The sequence below is a fragment of the Pelodiscus sinensis genome, chromosome 2 (assembly GCF_049634645.1).
Source record: "Pelodiscus sinensis isolate JC-2024 chromosome 2, ASM4963464v1, whole genome shotgun sequence".
Classification (NCBI taxonomy): domain Eukaryota; kingdom Metazoa; phylum Chordata; order Testudines; family Trionychidae; genus Pelodiscus; species Pelodiscus sinensis.
In genome coordinates this window covers 182,762,012-182,784,846 of record NC_134712.1, presented here as the reverse complement: position 1 = coordinate 182,784,846, position 22,835 = coordinate 182,762,012, and the positions used below count along the sequence as shown (strand labels likewise).

Below are 22,835 nucleotides of genomic sequence, written 5' to 3'. Positions count from 1 at the left end.
CCCTTATATGCTAGAATAAACACTGCACCAAGAACAGGAATAGCAGCTATAGGGAGACATTGGAAGAAGTACTTCTCTCATCCTAAAGAAAGCCTTTCAATGTCCCCATTTTTCTTTCCATGTCCCATTTGCCTTTTAGAACTCACCTTCTGGCTGACAAAATGTTAACCTAAATTAGAATACGACAATAAATCAGCCATCCCTTCCTGTCAGAAAACCCCAAGTAGACTGGCTATACTTGTTTGAACGACTCATGCATGTTCTACCCTTCTACTCCATACTCTCTAACAGTAACTTCTGTTATAGGAAGTCTGCTTGTTAAGCAGTAAGAGACATCTTAACTTTAGAATGTTAGCTTTTAATAAATACTTTTGTTCCCAAACATGTGTCACCATTTTAGGAGGACAAGTTCTCTTTAAAATGATTTGAAATGACACTTACCTAATCCTCCTATACACTACAGAGCATTATTTATGGCTGAACTACAGAACCAGAAAATTGAGAGAAAAATCTCATTTTGTCCACATTCCCTTTTCCATGTACCCTACTTCATACATGTACATAGTCTTTATAATCTTTTTAACTTAATAGCCTACAATATATTATGTCTAGGGCATGGGTAAGTTTCTGGCCAGTCATATCTGGAAGACTACATAGCAGTAATATCTGATCAACTCACAAAAGTAACTTGTACAAGTTGAACCTCTCTAATCCAGAACTCTCATCTGGAAACATCCGTCATCCAGAATGATTTTAGTTAACCAGATGTCCACTTTTCATGGGTGCGGCCAAGTTTCCTGCAGTCCTATAAAGTTTGTTTATAGCCACCAGTCCTGGCTCTCATTGTTCTGTGCTGTTATTTAGCTCTAATTTACCCCTAAATGTCCTCTCTCAGCCCAGTAAGCAGTGGAAGTGTTGGTAATGCTGCTAGACAATATTGACCTACTGTGGGGTCCAGAAAATTCTCTTGTTCGGAACTGGTCAGGTCCTGAGGTTGCCAGACTAGAGAAGTTCAACTTGTACATCCATATTCATAGAGCCCTGTGTGGATACCAACATTTTTATCCACATCTGTATCCACAAAAATGAGCCATGAATATCTGCAAAATGGCAGGGCTCTACATATTCAACTGTCAAAGCTGTCTAATATGGTTCTGAATATGAATAAGTAACTACATGAAATGTATTCTTAAGTGTGTCCAGTTTGTGTATAAATATTTGTCTAGGATATAAGCACGCATAGCTTAAAAAACAGCTCTCTTCACATCTATAAATAAAGCTGCACTGGCTGGAAAGACAAAGTTAAGTATTTCTGCCAATAACTCAAATGAAGGCACTTCCAAATCTTCAGCAGAAAATGACTATCACTTACACAATAAAAATGAATGCACTACGTAAAATAACTGAAACATTTATCAAATTGAAAATTCCTTGAATAGTATATAAAATTTAGACTGTAGGTATTTTTTTCTTTACAAAACGTTTCATTAGAACATTCTGAATGTCACAGCAAATTTCCTTTTGATTTTGCTAAGTCACTTCTCTCTTGAGCCGCAATTATTCCATGTGAAAAAATGGAGATAAAACCAGTTACTAACCTTTCCATAATTGTGTTTATTTAAGACGTGCTGTACATGTCTATTCCAATATAGGGATGTGTGCAACCCAAGCACAGCTGTTACAAATTTTTCTTTTACTGGTATCCATTGGGTCAGCTCTAGCACCCTCTGTATGACCTGCTCATAGTTCTGGTATAAGGGACCCTGCTGACCCTACTCTCCTTCAGTTTCTTCTTGTCAACTGCCTCTGAAAAGGGAAGGCAGAGTGGGTTTTGGAATGGATATTTGCAACACATCTCAAAGAACAACATTACAGAAAGGCTTACACATATCCATTCCAATGTAGGTGACCCACAGTTGTCCCAGAGGTAAGTTTGGAGATCAAGTGCAGGCTGACTGGAACTGTCCAGCTGAAATGGGCATTGCACATTGCTGTGTAATGACACAATACATTGTGAAGGTATGAACTGATGACCAGGTTGCCGCCTTGCAGATTTCCTGAATTGGAACCTGTGCTAATAAACAAAGGAAAAGGCTTAAGACTTTGTAGAGCCGAGAACCTTTAATGGTTCTACTGGACTACGCAGTCCCGGCTCGAGCCATCTCCTGGAGCTATACCCACTGCAGCTCTACAGAGCGGACCTTATTGATTAATTGTGTAGTCGATACAAATTGCATCGTCTTCACAATTAGCCAGATAAAAGCAATTTAACAGCCTTACTTTTAAGCCGGCTTCCCCCGAGCACCAGCTCATTTCCCCTCCCCCTGCCGCCTCTGTATCAGAGGCAGCATGAGAGAAGGGTGGGTGGGTGCGTGAAAAACTATGAGAGTTAACCAATAAGCCCATCCCTAGTGGGGACAAGGGCAGTGCTATGCCATTGGGTGTTGAAGAAGGCTGCTTCGGGCACCTTGAGGCTGTCAGTGAGGACATCTGCTACAGTGCTGGCATCGATTCCCTGGTGTTTGGGGGGCACTAACGGTGCCAAGTCCTAACCCTCCAGAGAGCCCAGTATTGGCAGGGTTAGATGATCCCTTGGAGCCATGAAGGTGTCGATGGGACTGCAAAACATCTAGTCTCATGGTGTTGAGTGGGTATCATAGGGTGCTGCAATACCAGGGCTCCAGGCACTCTGAGATGCAGCACCAGTGATTAATAGCAGCCTACCATAGGTCTTGCCTTCTCCATATCTCCTTTGTCCTTTTGCACCAAAGACTAGCTCTTCTTCTGATGCGTGTGGTGTTTCTTAAGTGCCAGTGAAGATGATCAATGCTGAGGAATTCATGCTGATGGAGGAACACACTGCATTCGGGGAGAGGTGACTGGTGCCAAGTCTGAGCATGGCTTTGAGTCTAGTCTTAAGGCTACTCTATGAGAAGGACCTTTGAAAAAGTAGTGCACTCCTTCTGGGTCTGGGACTTGAACTCTTTACAAATTTGGTAGCATTTCTTCCTATGAGCTTCCCCTAAGCACTTGAGACAGCTCGAGTGCAGTTCGCTAACAGGCACAGACTTGCTGCATGACAAACAAGGCTTAAACCCTGGTGAGAAAGGCATATGTTGGAGCTGGGACAAAGGACAACTCTGCTAAAAGAGGATATATCCAATCTATCCAACACTAAGCAAACTACACTAACTACTAAAAATGAGAACTGTTTACACAGAAAGGTTAGAAAAAACATTAAGAGAGGAGGTGGCCTAAACAATGACAGGTTTCAGCAACTGTCATGGGAGGTAAGAAGGAACTGAAGCAGGACAGATTGGCAGGGCCTCTTACACTGAGTAAACACCACCAAAGGGTGCAAGAGCTGACCCAACAGAAACCACTAAGGGAAAAATTTCCAACAACTGCATGGGATGCACACATTCCTACACTGGAATGAACATGTGCAAGAACTCAAAGAATACTTATTTTCTCCCACCCTTTGTTATAGAAATCAGATCAGGTTTCCTAGCCAAAGTTTTAAACCATAAGACTACCAATCCAGAGGTGGCACAAAATAAGGCAACAAATGGACATAATCAACATAAATCCTTAAAGAAAAAAAAACAATGGCTAAAATAATTCACTTACTATTGTCTTTACATATGAATTTGGTCGTAGAGACTGGATGGTACTACCAGAATTACCATCTATACAAGAACGTGCTCCATAAATCACAGTGACTGGAATATTTTGATGCATATGAGCGATCCGCTGTAACATTGGCCTTTTTGCCCATCCATAAGGAACAGTCATGTTCTTGAAAGCAGTTTCACCACTTAAAATGTCAAATGAAATTCAATATAAGTGCAAAGTAATACACTGGAAACAATCTCAACTATACGTACAAAATGATGGAATCTAAATTATCTGTTACTGCTCAAGAAAGATTGAGTCATTATGGAGTGTTCTCTGAAAAAAAATTACAGTTCAATGTGAAGTAGCACTAAAACAAATAAACAAAAAGCACAAAACAAAACAAAACCAACCTCCCCCCTCCCCCAACTTTAACAACAATAGGTTGAACCTCTCTAATCCAGCCGCCTCAGGACCTGACTTGTGTTGAATCAGAGAATGTCAATGCAGAGTCTTTATAGGTATGGGAAGTGGGAGTGTGGGGGTGCCACAGAACATCCAAACTTTGCCCCTGAAGTCAGGGCTCTGGCTGCCAGTCCCTCACCCTGGTTCCCAGTCATGGTGCTCCACTCCTGGCCCCAGCCAGAGTTCCACAGCTGCTTCCCTCTGTGGTCCCAGTCGGAGCAGTGCGGGGCATGGACCGGGACCCTAGGGGGCAGCTGGGACCTGGGAAGCAGCGGGGCTATGGGATGCAGCTTGGCATTATATGGGTGCTCCGCACCCACTAATTTTTCCCTCTGAGTGCTCTGGCCCTGGAACATCCATGGATTTACCATCTATGCCAGACCATGGAATTCTGGATTAGAGAGGTTTAATCTGTATTAGGAAAGGGATAGATAATAAAACAGAAAATACTGTAATGCAACTGTAGAAATCTATGGTATATCTATACTTGGAATACTGAATGAAGCTCTGGTTGTCTTACCAGAAAAAGCTAATAGAATTAGAAAAGGTACAAGGAAGGATAAAAAATTATTAGGGGAATGAAACAGATTCCATACTAGGAGAAATTAAAAAGACTGGCACTGTTCCACATAGAAAAGAGATGACTGGGGATGGTGGGCAAAAAAAAGATAGAGATGTGTAAAATCATGAGTGTTGTGGAGAAAAAACAAAGAAGTGTTATTTACCCCAATTAAATTAATAGCCAGTGGGTTTAAAACAAACATAAGGAAGTATATCTTCACTCAATGCACACTGATCTATGAACTCCTTGCCCAGGGATGTTGTGAAGGCCAAAAGTATAACTGGGTTAAAAAAGAATTACGCAAGTTCATGGAAGATAGGTCCATTAATGGCTTTTAGCCAAGACAATCAGGGATGCAACCTCATGCTCCAGATGTCCCTATAAACCTTGGACTGCCACAAGATGCACCTGAATGACAGGAGATAATCATTGAAAATTGCCCTAGTCTGTTCATATCTAAAGCATCTGATACTGGCCACTGTTGGAAGACAAGGTACTAGACTAGATCAGACCCAGTATGATCAGTCTTATATTACAATGAACATCCTTTTGCTCTCTAGTGCTCACCCAGGGTGTTTTTTTTTATTATTATTATTAAAGGGGGACAAGTCAAACTTGGCAGACCTAAAATTGCAATTAGATAAATGAACAAGAAAAGTTCAATATTTTTGCTTTTAAAATTAACACACTCACTGCTAGCAGTCTAAAACAACCTTACATTAAAAAGTCAGTCTGCACATTACTGGGGACACTGAGGGAGGAGGAGAACAATGACTATTCAATAATGAAAGAGTAATTTCTAAAACACTTGGGCAAACTTATGCTCACCTGGGTGACTGTACGTTGCAGTGGTAGATATATTCAGTGACAGTATTATCATCAAACATAGAGGAATATTTTCGCTTGAAGTCTGGTCTTAATCGCTGTACAAGGCTTAATCCTTTAAAAAATAGAAATTTAAAAATTAATCATGGGGGAGCTGGTAGTGAATCCCTTTATTTAGGTTGCATATCAATTTCTATTACAAAAAGGTCCTAGAGGTTACGGCTCAGTTAACTTTGGAAAAGTCGTCATTTCCCTTCCCATCATTTGCTTTCCTTAGGAAAATTCTGGCACCATGCACAATATCAAAACAAATGGACACACACATTCTAAAAAGAATGGGCACCATACTGCATCAGAGCAGCAGCAGCATCCCACACAACCCATACATACACTGTTATGGGGTAGACCCAAGAGCAGCTGGAGCAGAAAGGGAGTAAAAGGATCAGACAGAGGAACTGGGCTGAGCAAGGCTCCACTAAGCCAACTCTCCAGAACCAGCACATGGCTCCAACAAACCATTCCCCCTCATGAGGACACCACAAGGGGTAGGGACACCCAAAATTCCTGGCAGCAAGATGTACTGGAGTGGACCACCAGGCCAGGGTTCTTCCTGCCTGGATCTTGCATTGGCTCATAATCCCCTCTTAGAGGAATAGCCTTCTCCTGTTGCCAGCTGATTTATTTAGGCCTGTAGCTCAAGTAGCAGATGTAAAGTTTTTTAAAAATCCTTTTCTTAAACAAAAATTCTCTAAGAAATTACACACAAAAACTGCATAATAAGAATATTATTTCAATTGCAAAAATCAGTACCTGAAAATTAGGAAATGTCAGAATTAAGGTTGCCCATGCAATCCTCATTCTGTCCTTTTGTACACATTAAGATTGCTCTTAGTTTTCTTTTCCCTTTTAAGTGGTTGACTTTAACCTTAAAAGAATGTTATTTTAACATATTTTGTATCTAATCATATAGCTCAGTGTTGACCTAAATCTACTCTGAATGAAGTCAATAACCACTTCAACAACGAATGGGCTTGCAGCTCCTTAGGGTATGTCTACACTTGCACCCTAGTTCGAACTAGGGATGCAAATGTAGGCATTTGAAATAGTCAATGAAGCGGGGATTTAAAAGTAAAAGTAAAAGTGTGCTCCGGGACACGTTACTTCGAACCGAACCCCTTGGTTTGAAATAATGTTACTCATTTTTTGAGGAGTAACGTTAGTTCGAACCAAGGGGTTTGGGGTTCGAACTAACGTGTCCTGATGCGCACTTTCACTTTCGAAACAGCTGTTGATCAGAGTAACGTGCTGGCAAGATCATGCTAATGAAGCGAGGGATATTTAAATCCCTGCTTCATTGACTATTTTGAGTGCCTACATTTGCATCCCTAGTTCGAACTAGGGTGCAAGTATAGACATACCCTTAGAGACTAACAAAAATATAGATGGTATCACGAGCTTCCGTGGGCACAACCCACTTCTAAGCTCATGATACCATCTACATTTTTGTTAGTCGCTAAGGTAGTGCAGGACCATTTATTGTTTATGTTTTTTCCGTTACAGACTAACATGGCTACCCTGAGTATTTTACCACTGACTTCAGTAAGAGCAGATTTAGGCCAATGCTGAGTTCTTTAGAAAATACTATGCACAATCCACTATTAAATGCCTTGACCAGTATCTGGAGCATAAATGAGGGATTGCTGGCTGAAGTTCAATCCAGATAGACAAAACTGGTGTTATTAAAAGGGGATAACAAATTGAAGACATATCAGAGACTGTATTTTCATCTTTAACTGAAGATGTGACCTCCCAATTTGACTTGGATTTATAATATGGAGATAAGATACAATACTCATATATCGCTAGACTGTCACAGCAACAGTAGTGATTATAAAGCTGCTTTCCTCCAACTGTTACTGGCCAGAGGGGCTAGCATGATTTCTGTCGACCTTGTCACCATGATCCAGGTTGTTATGACCTTGAGATTAGACTACTGTAATAAACTTTATGTGGGAGTACACTTAAAATCCATTCAGAAATGTAATCTAATGCAATAGGTGGCAACTCACTAAGTGGAGCTTTAGGTCATGAGAATGCCACTGAATCTCCATTATTTGCATTGGCTACACATCTTATTCCACTCAAGAGTTTGAAGTGTTGTTTTAGTTTTACAACCCCAAACTGACTTTGGACCGGAGTGTGAGAGACACTGCTTATTTCTGCATATCATCCTGCAACAAATACAGCAGTGACTGCATGTCAATCAAGTGGAAACTACAAGCAAAGCATTTTCTGTGGGTGGCCCAATTTTAGCATGCACTTTCCACTCTGTCATAAGTCCAAGTTTATTGATCTTAATGCCACATTGCCAAATCTTTTTTTCCTGGAATACAGGGAGAAAGAAGGAAGCAAAAGGCTGTGAGCTATTGGTGTGTGCTGAGATCAGTGGTTGGAGTGGGAGGGTCCTCTCCCTTTTCGGTTTTAAGAAGACTGCTTCATTTGCCTTTGTTGATCACATTTTTAACATCTATCAAAGACAACTTGAACCTCTGGATAGTTTTTTCGTGAATGCTATCGAGATCATAATTTTTTTAAATTATGAATACTACCCATTAAATCAAGTAATGGAGTCTATCTAATAGATGGATTTAATTATTCTCATCCCAGGACAAAAATCACAATCTACACTTAATCCACAATATAATAGATATAAAGAAAAGCAATCCCTTATGTGGAAAAAAGTGAATAGATATTTATGAAGATTTACAGCAGAAGCTAGTATTGTTAGGGTTTTTACATCTATAGAAGATGATGAATGGTTGCAATTTTAGAGAAAATTTTCATTGGCACAGCAATATATTTTTAAATTAGAATTTCTACATCCCCTGAAAGCAATGGAACATTATTAAGCATAATTGAACTAAATTTTTAAATCAGAGGCATCATTTGTCAGCTTTATTTCTGTGCAACTATTTGATAATCAAATAGTCCCATTAAGTAAATTAGAAAAGCTTCTACTTTAAAGAATAATCTTGTTTGCAAAGTAACAAATTAACATGTCCAAAAAGCAATTATCTTACTCAAGCTTTTAAAAACACACTAAAGCCTCTTTCCAGTTTGCATATTAATAAACAAAGGACAGAAACCCCACTTAAAAAAAAACCCCTCATGATAGATAAGTGATGTGGCTCTAGATACTTTATGAAATAAATGATGGGCCAGAAACTATTTATAAGACGACAATTAGCAATTATAAGAAGTCAACATCTTAATGAAGTGTTTGCTCTATATTTACTTGTAAAATATATACAAATAGTACTTTAACAAATATTAATTGGCACTCACCAAAGGGTCCAGCTAACCTGAGCCCAGCTAATGGATTAAATGGACTCAACATAGCTCCCAATGCTTTAATCCAAATAGGAATTGGTCTTTCTTGTTCAGCATTGTCAGGCCTCTCTGGAAAACCCCATGGCTCCACTAAGATAAGGTGCTTTACCCTGTTGGTAAAAAGGTTTGGGAGATTTAGTGTGTATAAAATGGTTTGAAGTCTCTCAAAATTTATTGTGGAATAAAAATCAATAAAGCTTGCTATTTGCAAATTAAACAAACTATGTTATTCATAATCATGGTCATATCCTATGATCTAATTTCTGATCCCTCATTAGCATAAGGAAGTAAAACCAAAGAAAAGCCTGAACACAAAACCAGCTGTTAAGCACTATATTCTGTGATCTAGAAAGATGAGAGATTTGTCCTTGTAAATCAGATAGTGATTACCTCTTCTGCTATACCCTCTATCAGCAAGCACAGATTTACCAAGGACAAATCATGCCAAACCAGCTTGATTTCCTTCTTTCACAGGGTAACTGGCTTGGTGGAAAAGGAGAATGAAGTGGACATAATATACCAGGACTTCAGCAAGGCTTAACACAGTTCCACATTCTGATAAATAAGCTAGAGAAATGAAGGCTCAACAGAACTAGCATTAAGTGGATACTTGGTTGGTTAAACAGTCACAAAGAGTAACTTAATGAAATGTCAGATTGGAGGTCTCAAATGTGGTTCCAAAGGGATCTGTGCTGGGTCTGTTGTTCTTTAACGTCTTTATTAATAACCTGAACATAGGAATAGAGAATATATTGATCAAGTCTGCACAGGACAAAACTGGGGTGAGGGGAGTGCCAATACTCTCAAGGACAGAGCTAAAATTCAGAGGGATCTTGAATTGGAGAACTGGGTTCTAAACAACAAAACAATTCAAAAAGGAGAAATGTAAGGTGCTACATTTGGGGAAGAAAAAACAAAGGCACAAATACAGTCTGTGGATAAACTAGGCTGGGAGAAGCACTGCTGAAAAGGAGCCGAGAGTTGTGGTGGGCTACAACTTCAAAAGTCAGCAATGCTATGCTGTTCAAAAAGCAAATGCAATTTTAGGTTTCATTTACAAAGGTATAGCATGCAAATCATGGGAGATGACAATACTGCTCTTCTTAGTACTGGTTAGGCCTAAGCTAGTGTACTGTGACCAGTTTTGGTGACCAGTTTTGGTCACCAGTGTCTAGAAAGGATATAAAGAAATCATCATGGGAGTGTTGGAATGCATATGAATAAAGGCTGAAAGAACTGGGTATGTTTAGTTGGAAAAGAGGAGACTAACCAGGGCACATGATAGCAGTCTTCAAATAGTTGAAAGGCTGCCATAAAAACAATGGAGAAAAGCTGTCCTCTCTCGCCACAGAAGGCGGGACAAAAGGCAATGGGTCCAAACTACAGCACAGCAGAATTGATTACATCTCAGAAAAATCTTCCTAACTCTTATGAGCAGTAGAACAATAGAGCAGCCTATGGAGGTTGTGAAGCTCTTTCACTGAAGGTTTTCAAAGGGAGGAAGGATAGCTAGCTGTCTTGGATGATTCAGCCACAACAAATCCTATATTTTGGCAGAGATTAGACTAGATGACCCTTGCAGTCTCTTCTAATCCTATGATTTGGTGATTAAGTGGTTTTATACCATAATGACTTGCCTAGCTTTAAATAAGTCATTTGACAAACCCTGGAAAGACCAGAGATGTTAGCGAAAAACCACAAAACCCCCCCACAAAACACACTGATCAAAGGAATACTTCAGAAAATAAATCCCACACACAACAAGTTCAGCTTTGGAATAATTTCTGTAGCATTTTTTAAAACAGAACTAGACTCATACATTGAAGCAGGGGCTCTCAATCTTGCCAATCTCTTCTAACCTTTCAGTAGTCTTATTTTTGTTGCATACTCCAAGTTTTACCTCACTTAAAAACTACTTGCTTACAAAACCAGAAATAAAAATACAAGTGTCACTGTGCATTACTGAAAATTGCTTACTTTCCTATTTTTTCCATACAACTATAAAATACAACTAAAAAATAAATCAAATGGAACATAAATATTGTACTTGCATTTCATTATATGGAGCAGTATAAACAAGTCAGCATGAAATTTCAGTTTTTACAGGATGGACCTCCCTGGTCTGGCACCCTCAGGACCTGACCAGTTTCAGATGAGGGATTTTTATGGACCAGGAAAGGTCATTTCTGGCCACCATCCCCTCTTACCAGGTTTCCTGGCTCTCCCTGCTGAGTTGTGTGCTGGGCTTCCCAAATCCCCTCCATCCCCTATGCGTGCCAGGACATACTGATCCTGGAAAAATCTATGGTCCTGCTGGACCACGGATGTTACCTGACCAGAGTTCTGGTTTACAGAAGTGCAACCTGTACTGACCGCTGCATTAGAATGTGGAATCTGTCTTCCTAGATTCATCCCTTCTAAGATCCCTCTTATAAGAGAGAGACACTGATTGGAAGGGTTAACGCGTTATATTTTCATTTCAATATATAGAAATTTCATTTAATCAATATACCTTTATGTTAACCTACCAGGGTGGACAGAAACATAAAAGGACACTTATTTCTTAAACACGACTATTTGATCGTAATGTCACAGTATGATTAAAAACAGAAAAGAAACATATGATACCCTTTACTTATACAAAGAGGAACTGGAGACAGCAATGGACTAAAAGCAGAAAAATCACCAAGAGTTCATTAATTTGTCTGTTCATATTGCCTACTTATGGAAGTTATTAAAGTTTTTATTATGCAAATGCATTTGCAGATGCAATAAAGGTTATTAATAGCATAATATTTAACTCTCACTACACATGCTTCAGGATGGCAGTTTTGCTTTTTGATTCTCATGCATTAGCTGATTCTTCTGTTCAGGTTCACAACACTGCAAGAGGATGTTTAACAAATGGTTGATGGTTAGTTACAACAAAACATTTCTATTCATACTGTATTCATATTTTTCTACTCAGAACAAAAACAATAATTTGCAATTTGGGTCTAAAACTAGATGATAGATCTCTAAAATCAAGTCTTGAACTAATTTTTACAACTAAAACTAATTCATAAAGAGAGCTTGATTTTACATTCTGCTTCACTTCAAATGAATGTGTGTGTGTGTAGTACAAACACTAGTACAACAGAACAGATTTCATTTATCCCTTTATTTTCACATACCTTGATGGGTACTTCAGTGAATAAGCAGCAGCCAGGAATCCACCCAAATTATGTCCAAGTAAAATCATTCTGTCCAACCCTACTTCTTGTCTCCACTCTTCTATAGCTTCTACAAACTGATTTTCTGCTTCTTCTGCATCAGTGCCAAACTGTGGTCTACTACTACGCCCAAATCCCAAGAGGTCAAATGCATAAACGGTCCTATTTTCACAAAGATCTTCAAAATTGAGAGCCCAAAGTCCAACACCTCCTCCAAATCCATGGAGAAGAACAAGTGGAGTTTTATATGAGAGGTCCTGAGAGAATGTTAGTGTCCATATTTTATTTCCATTGGATATGAAGATGTATTGTTTGCTATATGTGCTTGTGATACCTGGAAAATAAAAAAAACCTAGTTCAGATATTTTATATTTTGTTAGTCATATCTAGCAGTCTTTCTGATTAGTGTCAAAGGTGCTAAACAATGGAACACTGAGAATCTATACAACAGTCATGTTTGCTTCATTGCAATGAATTAGATATAGTCACGATAGTTTCTGATGTAAAATTATATAAGATCTAGGTATACTTCTCCATATGTGTAAAAAATACTTACACTTCAGTATTTTCTCTTCGGCTTCTTTCAGATGTGGCAGTGATGTGGGGCACCATGCAGGAAGCCAACTAGATAGCCACCCTGACCTACAGTAGCAGTAAACATAAAACGAAATAAATAGATTTATAACTAAATAGTGAGTGAGTGAATGTGTGAGTGTAAATATTAGCTAAAGCTGTAATGATCTTCAAGCACACAGGTATTCCAGACCATTATATACGAGAACCACAATGAGCAGGAGATGGAGTTTCAACCTTTACACTGACCTTATTGATGAGTCAACACAACAGCGCAAGTCTGATGAGAGTGTCTGGTGAAGGTACAAATCAGAAACACACCGAAGAAGTGATTATAGCAGAAAGACAGTCTATCAGGATTCAGCATCTGATAATCAATGTCCATTGCTATTCAATAATAGTTACCTTACCGCAGACACTCTGAATCATGGCCTTTCTGTGTAAAAGTGATCTGCTGAAACCATCAATAAACATATTTAAAAAACAAACACATTATCCACTCAAGTCCTCTGTCAATCAATGAACTGAAGACACTTGGCATCTTGCAAGAGTAAGTTCTTAAGAACATTTTTTAAAATGTTAAAATAAAACACGCATTCCACATCCCTTGTTCCATACAATGGAAGTTCTGAACAGCAGCAACGCAGAAGACTGCAAATCATTGCTAAGGGATCAATCCAATTCTCTTTAAAAGAATCAATGGAAATAAATAGCCTCGTTTATGTAACGAGAGCTGAATCTGACCCCACAACTCTTCCAAAAGCCACTGAAGTTAATGGAAGTCTTTACACTGACTTTTAATGGGACCAGAATCAAGCCATAAGAGAGTATTTGAATACAGTTTGCTTCCCAACTGATTGACAAGTCTAGCTATTTAAAATTTAGACTTTTTAAAGAGAGAAAATTTGGCATCAGCACGCAGCAATTTGGCCAACTAATAATCATCTTGTACCATGAAATTTTTAAAAAGGTTAATGAAAAAAAATGATCAATTGCTATCAATATAGTTTTCATTACTTTCTTAAAAACCAATTGTAACAATATGTTGGTATCAGCTGGGTCACTATCTTAAATCAAAATTTCCCTTTTAATGATCTAGGAAGCTGAGAATGTTATCACATGATCATGAGAGCATTTTAACACCCAATTGCTTTTCTTCCCAACTCCTTAAACAAATACTGTGTACATTTCCCAGCAATATCTTGATTAAAGAAAAAAAACCCTTAAAATTTATTTTAAAGGGAAAAAAGATTTTTAGCAATAAAGAAATGTTTCAACTGCTAAAGACAGCTGTAACAACAAAAACAAAAGCCATAACTCACAATCCCCAAAATTTATTTTCCACTCCTTAATAAGCTATATACTGAAGATAAATATTTAGGAATCTGTATATAAGAGGAAGTTGTAAAGTTATAGCTGCCCACTGTCTCATCTGGTGGATTTCAGTGTTACTTCCAGCATAGTGTGCCACACATAGTGTGCGTGTGCACGCACACCATTGAGAGATAAATCAGAAAGTGCTCAAATGCCAATGGAAAAATATTCTTTATGGAACTCAGACATGCTGAACCTGGAACATTAAAGGAGTATGAGACAAAAGCAACTGTGTCCATATTTTTCCTTCTAGAGTCTCACTTTCATACTTTTTTTTTTTAAGACAGATTTTTGAACAGTGAATAAATCTTTGATACGACAAACATCTAACTGCAAAGCAGTAAAAGGTGACCCAGATCAGGCAGGCAAATAGCCAGGGCAGCTTTTTCATCTATATACCAAGCTTACATGCTGCCAGAGTTGAGAAGCAATTCACATAAGGCACTTGCCATGCGGAACCTGACCTGTTTTTTTCTGATCAAATAGTTAAATGAATTGCACTCCTACTCTGAAATGAACACTGGCAAGGAAAAGAGTGGGGTGAAGGCATAGATGTTACAAAGTGATATCAAGAGAACACAAATGACGGGTGCAACAACCACTTTAAGGATTTTCAGTGCCTCCTAATGACAATCAGCTATGGCCCTGTGTACACACTTTCCTTTTTCTGAAAATAAACCCATCATGGCTAATACAAGTTCAGCTGCACTAATGTTAGCAGTGATGGATAAAGTGCAGGTGGCCACCAATCTTGTGGCCACTGTAATTCCTTCTTTCTTATCTTTTAAAGAAAAGTGCAAAGCATTTAACTATATTGACAGTTCACACAATCTCCAGGCAAGTGAAGGTTTACCAGCAGCTACCTTAAAACAACTTGATGAAGTCCCTAAGGGCTTGGAAGGCATGACAGCTTTCAAAACTATGTGCAGAGCATGAGTCACAGGAAACTTAACTAGGTTACCCAAAAGCAGGCCCGGGCAAAATATGGCCTGTGGGCCGTATCCGGCCCGCCAAAACCACTGGATCCGGCCTGCGGACCCGGCAAGGAGCCCCAGGCACGTTCACCCTCACCTCGCCTCGCCTCACCCCATGCTGCTCAGAAACATGGCTACAGGGCGGTTTTTCTTTAAAACTGTGAGTCTGAGAAGGAGAGGGAAAGCTTTAGGAGCTGCTCCAACCCCCAGCACAACCCCATTGGCCGGTTTCTGGCAAGAAACTGGCCAACTGGAGCTGCCTTTTTCAATACAGGCAGCCATGAAGCACAAGGGGCTACAGAGCACGTGGCTGCAGCCTGTGCAGGGACAGGGCAGGCAGTAGTGTTCCCTCTAAAGTGCATGGCAGCGCAGCTTCACAGGTGATTAATCAGCCCCATCCAGTCAGAGGCTCAGGGTTCCATGCACAGAGCTGACTGACGGGGCAGGGCTGATTACTCACCTGTGAAGCTGCACTGCCATACAGTTTAGAAGGAACACTGGCAGGCAGGGAGGCTGATTCAGGAATGGCTGAAGGCTGGTAAGTCTCCTGGCCAGAGCCTGCTTCTGGCACCTCAATCCCTCCCTTCCCCAACCCTTTGGCTCCCCCCCCACTCCTACCCCCCACTCCACATATCCAAATCCTGTGCCCCTCTCCTATACCCATATCTCCTCTCAGATCCGGCACCCCAATCCTCTGCCCCAGATTACAGTCCCCTCCTGACCTAGCTCACACCCAAATCCCTGCACCCCCTCCTGTACCCCAACTCCCTGCACCTCAGTCCAGGGCCCCAGGTCACATCTGCTTCCTTCATCTAAACTCCCTCCTGTATCCAACCTCTATCCCAGACCCTACACCTCCTCCCACATTAATATCATAGAAGAGTGCCCTCGTCCACTTTTCAAATTCTTGGAGTGGCCACCCATCAAAAATTGCCCACTCCTGCCCTAAAGAAGCAAACTGAGTGGGTGAAGACCCCAGTAACCACAGCAGAAGTAGGCCCCATTCAAGAGACTACAAGCTTGAACTCTGAGGAAGCTCAAATAACTCCCTTGTCTAGCTCATCTCTAAAGAGAATTGCCAATCCAATCCCTGCTGTAACATCATTTGTGGCATTAAAGCCAATACGTTCGTCATACCATCTAATAAGTCACAAAGGTAGAATCACTTGAGAATAGAGCAATGTGGAAAAAAAAAATCACTGTGTGATTTTAGGTGCAACCTGTCAGTATTCATACTATATGACATAGATAAGCAGTGTTCCCTGTAAGCTGTGCGCTTTTACGGCCACTCAGAAGGGGAGTCAACTACCACCCAGCCGATTAGTAAAACACTCACAGCAAGATTTTTTGTTTCTATTGGTGGTGCACATACACATATGCTTTGGTGCATATAAAATTTATTCTGCACATGGATTGACAAGATTAGAAGGAACACTGCAGGTGAGCATGGTAGTCAGAACCTTTTGAAACAGGAGATACCATCCTCAGGTTATGGAAAAGAGGAATTTACAACAGCTACAAATTTGGAATATGAGGGGTGACAGGATAATCTGGCACTAGCAAGGTTCCTTTAGCTATTTCCCTGGGAATTTTATTTTTTTAATATCAAGAGTATGTGTGTAGGTCAGTGGGAACATATAGTCTTGTCAAAGTTACATAGTTGATAGTATTTTTACTCCCAATGCCAAAGGCCCAGTAATAACTATAGCAGTCCCAGTTTGCATTCTGTACATGCAGTGATGCCTGCTGGGAGAGTATCTGAAACAAACTAGCTGAGCTCAACACACCTTGCTGGAGTACAATGTGGTTGAACTGCTCATGCAGGTCAAGATATTCACAATACGAACCATCTGTTCATCAATGAGAGTTCATGTTGTCCAGTGAAGCATCGTGTTGACCTCTTCTGTTATCCCTCAACAGAATGGGTGACTGTTTATCTACACAGAATCATAGAAATGTAGAGCTGGAAGGGACCTCAAAAGTCCTCAAGTCCCCCTTTGTTGAAGAATGGGGCTCTAAACATATACCTTCATGAAGCTAGCTTCCACCAGTCACCAATCAAGAAAGCTAGTACATTTGAGGTTATAGTGAAGAAGGCATAGTTCTGTAACAGAAGACCAGTGAGAAAGGAAAAGACTACCTTGGACTTATTTGGAAGAGTACCCAAGGAACCATATTTAGGCAGTACATCTTGGAAGCTAAAACACGAAAACAATGCTGTGCTGAAAGCTGACACTACAAATCAGAGAACTGGGTAACCACTGTCCTACAAAATTCAGGTTAAAAATTAAATTAAAAAAAAACTTAAAATTAAAACTTATACCATTTTGAACGGAAGTGAAAAGTAACTAGCTGAAAAGGGAGTGTATTTCAGTCTGTAAATGACTACTTTCTAAACTTGCTTAGTCATGAAAACAATGAAGATTAAGCAAGTACAATTTGACAGAGGTAGCATCATTAGCCATCACATGGCTGATTTATTTAAATATGGATAATATATAAGTTAAAGATAAACAATGAGGTATACCACTTTTTTGAATTTTGGGGAGGAATGGTCAATTAAATTAGTCTGTGCCACTGAATTCACACATTTGGTTTCCTGCATTTTCCTTAGCATCACTGAGTTCATGTGCCTTCGTGCTGTAAAAGCAGAGATACTGACTATAGCAACACATCTTTTCTGTTCCATGGTGCTTTTTCAAATAAGGCTTTTAAAGGCAACTCTGCTCTGAAAAATGGCATGACATTGTGTAATCCCAAATTTGTGTCTAAAGCACTCCAATAAAAATGTATTCCATTTACAACCATATAAACATCTTAACTCTGTAAACTCAATTTAGGATCTGAGATTCAAGCATTTTTTCTGTCTTATGCATCACAACTACTAAAATTGAGAAGTAAGCAGAACAAATTCTACTTCAGTTACTACATTTTGAGGTTCCTTTTAAGGCTGTAACCCATAATAGGAGAAAAGGAAAGAAACTGTCAAGGCTGACAATTAAGTTATGAAAAAGGACAGACAGCAGCCATAGGTTTACATCAGGCTAATTTATAGAAAAGCTCTTATTATCATCTCATTTGTCATTTTGATAATTTAGTTATTTGAGACAACCTCAAAACTGAACGTAGCTTACAGTTTACATGGGTGGTCATGGCAGGATGTTAAGTTTCCATACTTAAACTATTTGTCAGCCACCTATTAAAAAAAAAAAAAAACCAACAACCACCACCCACACACAAACAACAAAGCACACTTCTCTTCTGGTCCACTACCATTACCACATACAAATTAAAGGGCTACAATTGCAATGTGCTATAACTGAAATGCGTTAGCAAGATTATTTCTCCATTGACAGTATTTTCTATCTTCAAGTTTCACTGCCATATTAAAACATTTCAATAACTTTCCCTTGACAGTGGGTCTTTCACACAGCATTATCAGAGAAAAATATTGTTAAAAGGATATGAACACATGATTATAAAGCTACAAGAAATTGGAAAGAAAACATGGACAGATACAGTATCAGAAACTACTTAAATATGTTTTCATTTGTAAAATGATTTTGAGTTGCTAACTACGCGAATCAAATCTGATATCATCTTACTGTTTGGGACATAGATCTTTAAAATGCAACTGACTCAAAATGAAGCACAATCCTAAAAAACAGGATATAGTTTTAACAGATGAAAGTTTAATTTTACTAAAGCGTTGGGGTTCTGTTTTCTCCCCTTATTTTCAATAAGCCAACAGAGCTAATAGGTTAATCAGAACACGAAACCTCAAAATCTGTGACTTTTGAAAGCAAAACAAATTTATATTTTATTTTGGGTAGTATTTTAGGCAAAGCTGAAATCTTGCTGTGAAAAGGGGGAAAAAAAGCTGGTGGTGGTGCAGAGGGCTTTCATGTAAGGAAATTCACAAAATCTATCAGGGAGAGGCAGCAAGAGGGGAGAGCAGGAGCCAGTGCTGGGGCTCAGCTCTCCCTCAACACCGTCTCCATGGGAGGCGGTGTAGGGGCACAGCAGAAAACTGGTAGCACTTCTGCCTTTGAAATGTAGCAAGAAGGGGGCTCTTGCTACATTTCAAGAGCAGAAGCACAGCGGGAGCAGGGGGCAAGCGGGGGACTCAAGCAGTCCCCCGCTAGCCCCTCTCTTGCAACATTTAAAAAAAGAGGAAGCACTGCCAGTTCCCTGCTGCATCCCTGACACACACCCCAGAGACAAAGCTTGGAGGAGAGCCAGCTTTTGAGCCAGCTTCCCCCCTCCGCCCCCCCGCACCAGCTCCTGCTCGCTCCCCTTGCTGCCTCTCTGATAGAGGCAGAAAGGGAGGGGAGGAAGCGACTAGCCCTGTACATTTCAAAAGCAGGGCACACCGGGCTCTTGCTATATTTCAAAGGTGGAGGTTCCCTTAACAACTAATTGAATAGTCAATGCAAATTGCATCGACTATTCAATTAGTTGATTAATCTAAATTTAACATCCTTAGTTTGGGTGAAAAGTTTCTTCATACGAACTGGAAGTTAGACATGACAATTTGGATGGGAGATACCAAAAACAGTAGATACGCTCCAGAAATGGGACATGAATGTTAGTAGAATGAAATATAGCTCCTGTTCTATCCCTGCCCTCAGAGACTGCAAATCAAGAGTTTAGACTAGGGCCTTGGATACTACAGTAGGAAGCTTAGAACACAGAGAACCCTGATGATGGTATCCTTTGTAAATACAGGCAGTCCCCGAGTTACGCGGATCCGACTTATGTCGGATCCGCAGTTACGAATGGGGCTTTTCTCGCCCCGGAGGACGGGAGCGGCGGGACGCCCAGATGAGCCGCGGTCCCGCCGCCCGCGTCCTCCAGGGCGAGAAAAGCTGCTCCCCGTCTCCCTGGTCTGCTGGTCAGACCAGGGAGACGGGGAGCAAAGCCTCGGAGGCCGCCCGCAGCGGGACAGCTAGTGCCCCCTCCCCTCCAGCAGACCAGGCTTTTCTGCCCACGACGCCTGGGGTAGAGCAGCTGGGACGCTGCTGGGTTGGTCCCGCAGCGCCCCTCCTCGGCGCTACTGGACCAACCCGGCAGCACCCAAGCTGCTCTGCCCCAGGTGTCCTGATTCAGCCGCTGCTGGTCAGTTTCAGCAGCGGCTGAATCAGGACGCCTGGGGCAGAGCAGCTGGGGTGCTGCTGGGTTGCTCCAGTAGCGCTGAGGAGCGGCGCTACTGGAGAAACCCAGCAGCACCCCAGCTGCTCTGCCCCAGGCATCCCCAAGTCGCTCTGCCCCCGGCTTCCTGGAATCAGCCGCTGATCAGTTTCAGCAGCAGCTGACTTGGGGACGCCTGGGGTTCTTAAGTTGAATCTGTATGTAAGTCAGAACTGGCATCCAGATTCAGCCGCTGTTGAAACTGATCAGTTTCAGCAGCAGCTGAATCTGGACGCCAGTTCGACTTACATACAGATTCAACTTAAGAACAAACCTACAGTCCCTATCTTGTACGTAACCCGGGGACTGCCTGTACTAGGAAAGTGAAAGTGTAACTGTATTTAGAGTTAACTGATGAGCCTGGACTCATTGGTTAACCTTCACCGTTACACACAGGCTCCCAGTATGTGCAGGGAGCAAGCTTAAAAGCTGTCTCTCAGGGAGCCCCTGCCTCCCCACCAGGTGCTGCTGCCTCTCCATTAGACACAGCAGCAAAGGGCTGTGGGGGAAGAACAGACAGGAGCCAGTGTGCATTGGGAGCTGGCTTCAAAACTGGCTCCCTGCATGCACTGGGTCCCAGGAGCAGCCTTCCCCCACCGCCATGTAACTGAATTTTTCAGCAGTCACATGTTTACTTGATTAAGCGCATTTTAATATCCCTAGCAAATACCAGCCTGGCATTTTCCACAAGATCCAACAATTTTATAGTTTCCAAACAGTTAATGTTGGCTTTGTCTATACTTAAAAAGTTTTGAATGCAGCTGCACTCCCGATGCAGTAGCCTCATTTACACTGGTGCTTTACGGTGCTGTAACTCACTGTGCTGAAGGGGATGTTTTTTCACACCCCCAAGCCAGGAAGTCTCAGTACTGTAATGTGCCAGTGTAGACTTAGCCGTTGATGCCAATATTTCCCCTTCCAATTGGGCTGTTGCCCATTATAATAAAGCTGTTTAGAAGAAATTTGAGCCAAAACATTCTGTGATTACTTTAGTGTTGCTGAATTATCCAACTGTTTTGCAACATTTGAAGTACTGCGTAATATTTTGAAAACAACTGCACAATATTTCTAGGAAGTGTGCTGTACATCATACCTCCTGATTTCAACAAGAAGCTCTTGGTAGCTTATTAGAGAATATTGCTACATTAGGTCAGAGGTAAACACGCCTTCCTTATATATCTATCCGTTCTATCATATCTTGAACTTTGTATTTAGAACAGTCAGCACCCACATTTATCAATGTAAAGTTACTAAGAAAAACATTGCATTTTGCCACCTGAAACTGCCTGTTCATATAAACAGCGTATTACATTGCCCCCATCTTACCAAATACTAATAAACATGATAAATTATAAACAATCTCTTCTGATCAGTGAAATGATATTTTAGTATTCCATAATATTATAAATAATTGAAACAAGCTGCATAGTCAGGAGTGAAGATCAACATTATACTTGTACTCTGGGGTCAAGCTTTATGTGCTTTTGCAGTTGAGATGAGTACCACAAGCACAAAATATAAACGAACAGACTGTTGCCTGAGCCTGCACCCCAAAACACTCAGGTTGCTTATACAACTGGCTGCATTAAAGGCTGCCACAAGAGAACATAAGGTCACTATGCATATTATCAGTCATGAGAGAGACATATCTGTAGGGTCTCATTTAAAAAAAATCAGTCAATTTTGGTAAATTTCAATTATAGGATTTTAAAAATTGAAAATATCATTATTTGAGCTATTGAAATCTGATATTTCACTGTGATTATAGGAGTCCTTACCCAAAAAGGAGTTGGGGAAGGTTGTAGAGGGGCTTGCAGTACTGCTACCATTTCTTCTGTTCTACTGCTGGCAGCAGTGCTACCTTCAGAGCTGGGCAGCTGAAAAGCGGCAGCTGCTGGCCAAGAGCCCAGCTCTGAAGACAGAACCACTAGCAGCAGCAGAGAATAAATAAGAATGGCATGCCATACTATTGCACTTCTGCACTGTTTCTGCAGAGATGGGCTCTGAGTCAGCAACCACCACTCTCTGGCCAAGCAGCTGTGAAGGCAGTAGTGCAGCGTTACAGGTGGCATGGTATGGTATTGCCACTCTTACTTTTGCATTGCTTCTGGCAGTGCACTGCCTTCAAAGCTGGGCACCTAGCTAACATATGCCACTGTTTAGCTTCCCAGCTCTGAAGACAGTGCAGAAATAAGGGTAGCAATATTGCATCCTTCCCTTCCCCAATAACTCTGCAACTTCTCCTACAACTCCCTTTTGCATCAGGAACCCCAGTTTCAGGAATGCTGATCTTCCCCATGACATCTGTATAGTATAGGGTAAAGACATACAAAAGACCACATTTTATGGTCTGTTACACATTTCATGGCTGTGAATTTGGTAGGGTCCTACATATCTGGGATCATTCAGCTTTTCCTGATCACCACCACTCTCCTCTGATTGTGTTCCAAATTCCCAGGTAAGCTTTGGTGTCCTTTTCCCCCCCCACCCTCAAGGCTTGTGAAACACTGCCCTATTGCCTCATATTTCATCTAAAAGACATGTCACAAAGTACTACAGAGACATGGAGGATTAATTGATGCTAACAGGTTAGGAAACCAGATTCTTCCTGCTCTGATATTATCAATTATGGAGAAGCAGAAATATACAAGGTTT

General features: G+C 40.8%; 1 protein-coding gene across 1 annotated transcript in view; it reads right to left on the bottom strand.

Annotated features, from left to right (window-relative positions):
* ABHD5 (abhydrolase domain containing 5, lysophosphatidic acid acyltransferase) overlaps positions 1–22,835 on the bottom strand; it is a 35,013-nt gene that overhangs the window by 4,954 nt on the left and 7,224 nt on the right. Inside the window, exons 2-6 of the mRNA XM_006125612.3 lie at positions 12,626–12,711; positions 12,031–12,403; positions 8,813–8,967; positions 5,471–5,582; positions 3,631–3,817 (exon numbers count right to left, since the gene is read on the bottom strand). Of these exons, the coding sequence (XP_006125674.2) occupies positions 3,631–3,817; positions 5,471–5,582; positions 8,813–8,967; positions 12,031–12,403; positions 12,626–12,711 (913 nt within the window). The remainder of the gene's footprint in view (positions 1–3,630; positions 3,818–5,470; positions 5,583–8,812; positions 8,968–12,030; positions 12,404–12,625; positions 12,712–22,835) is intronic.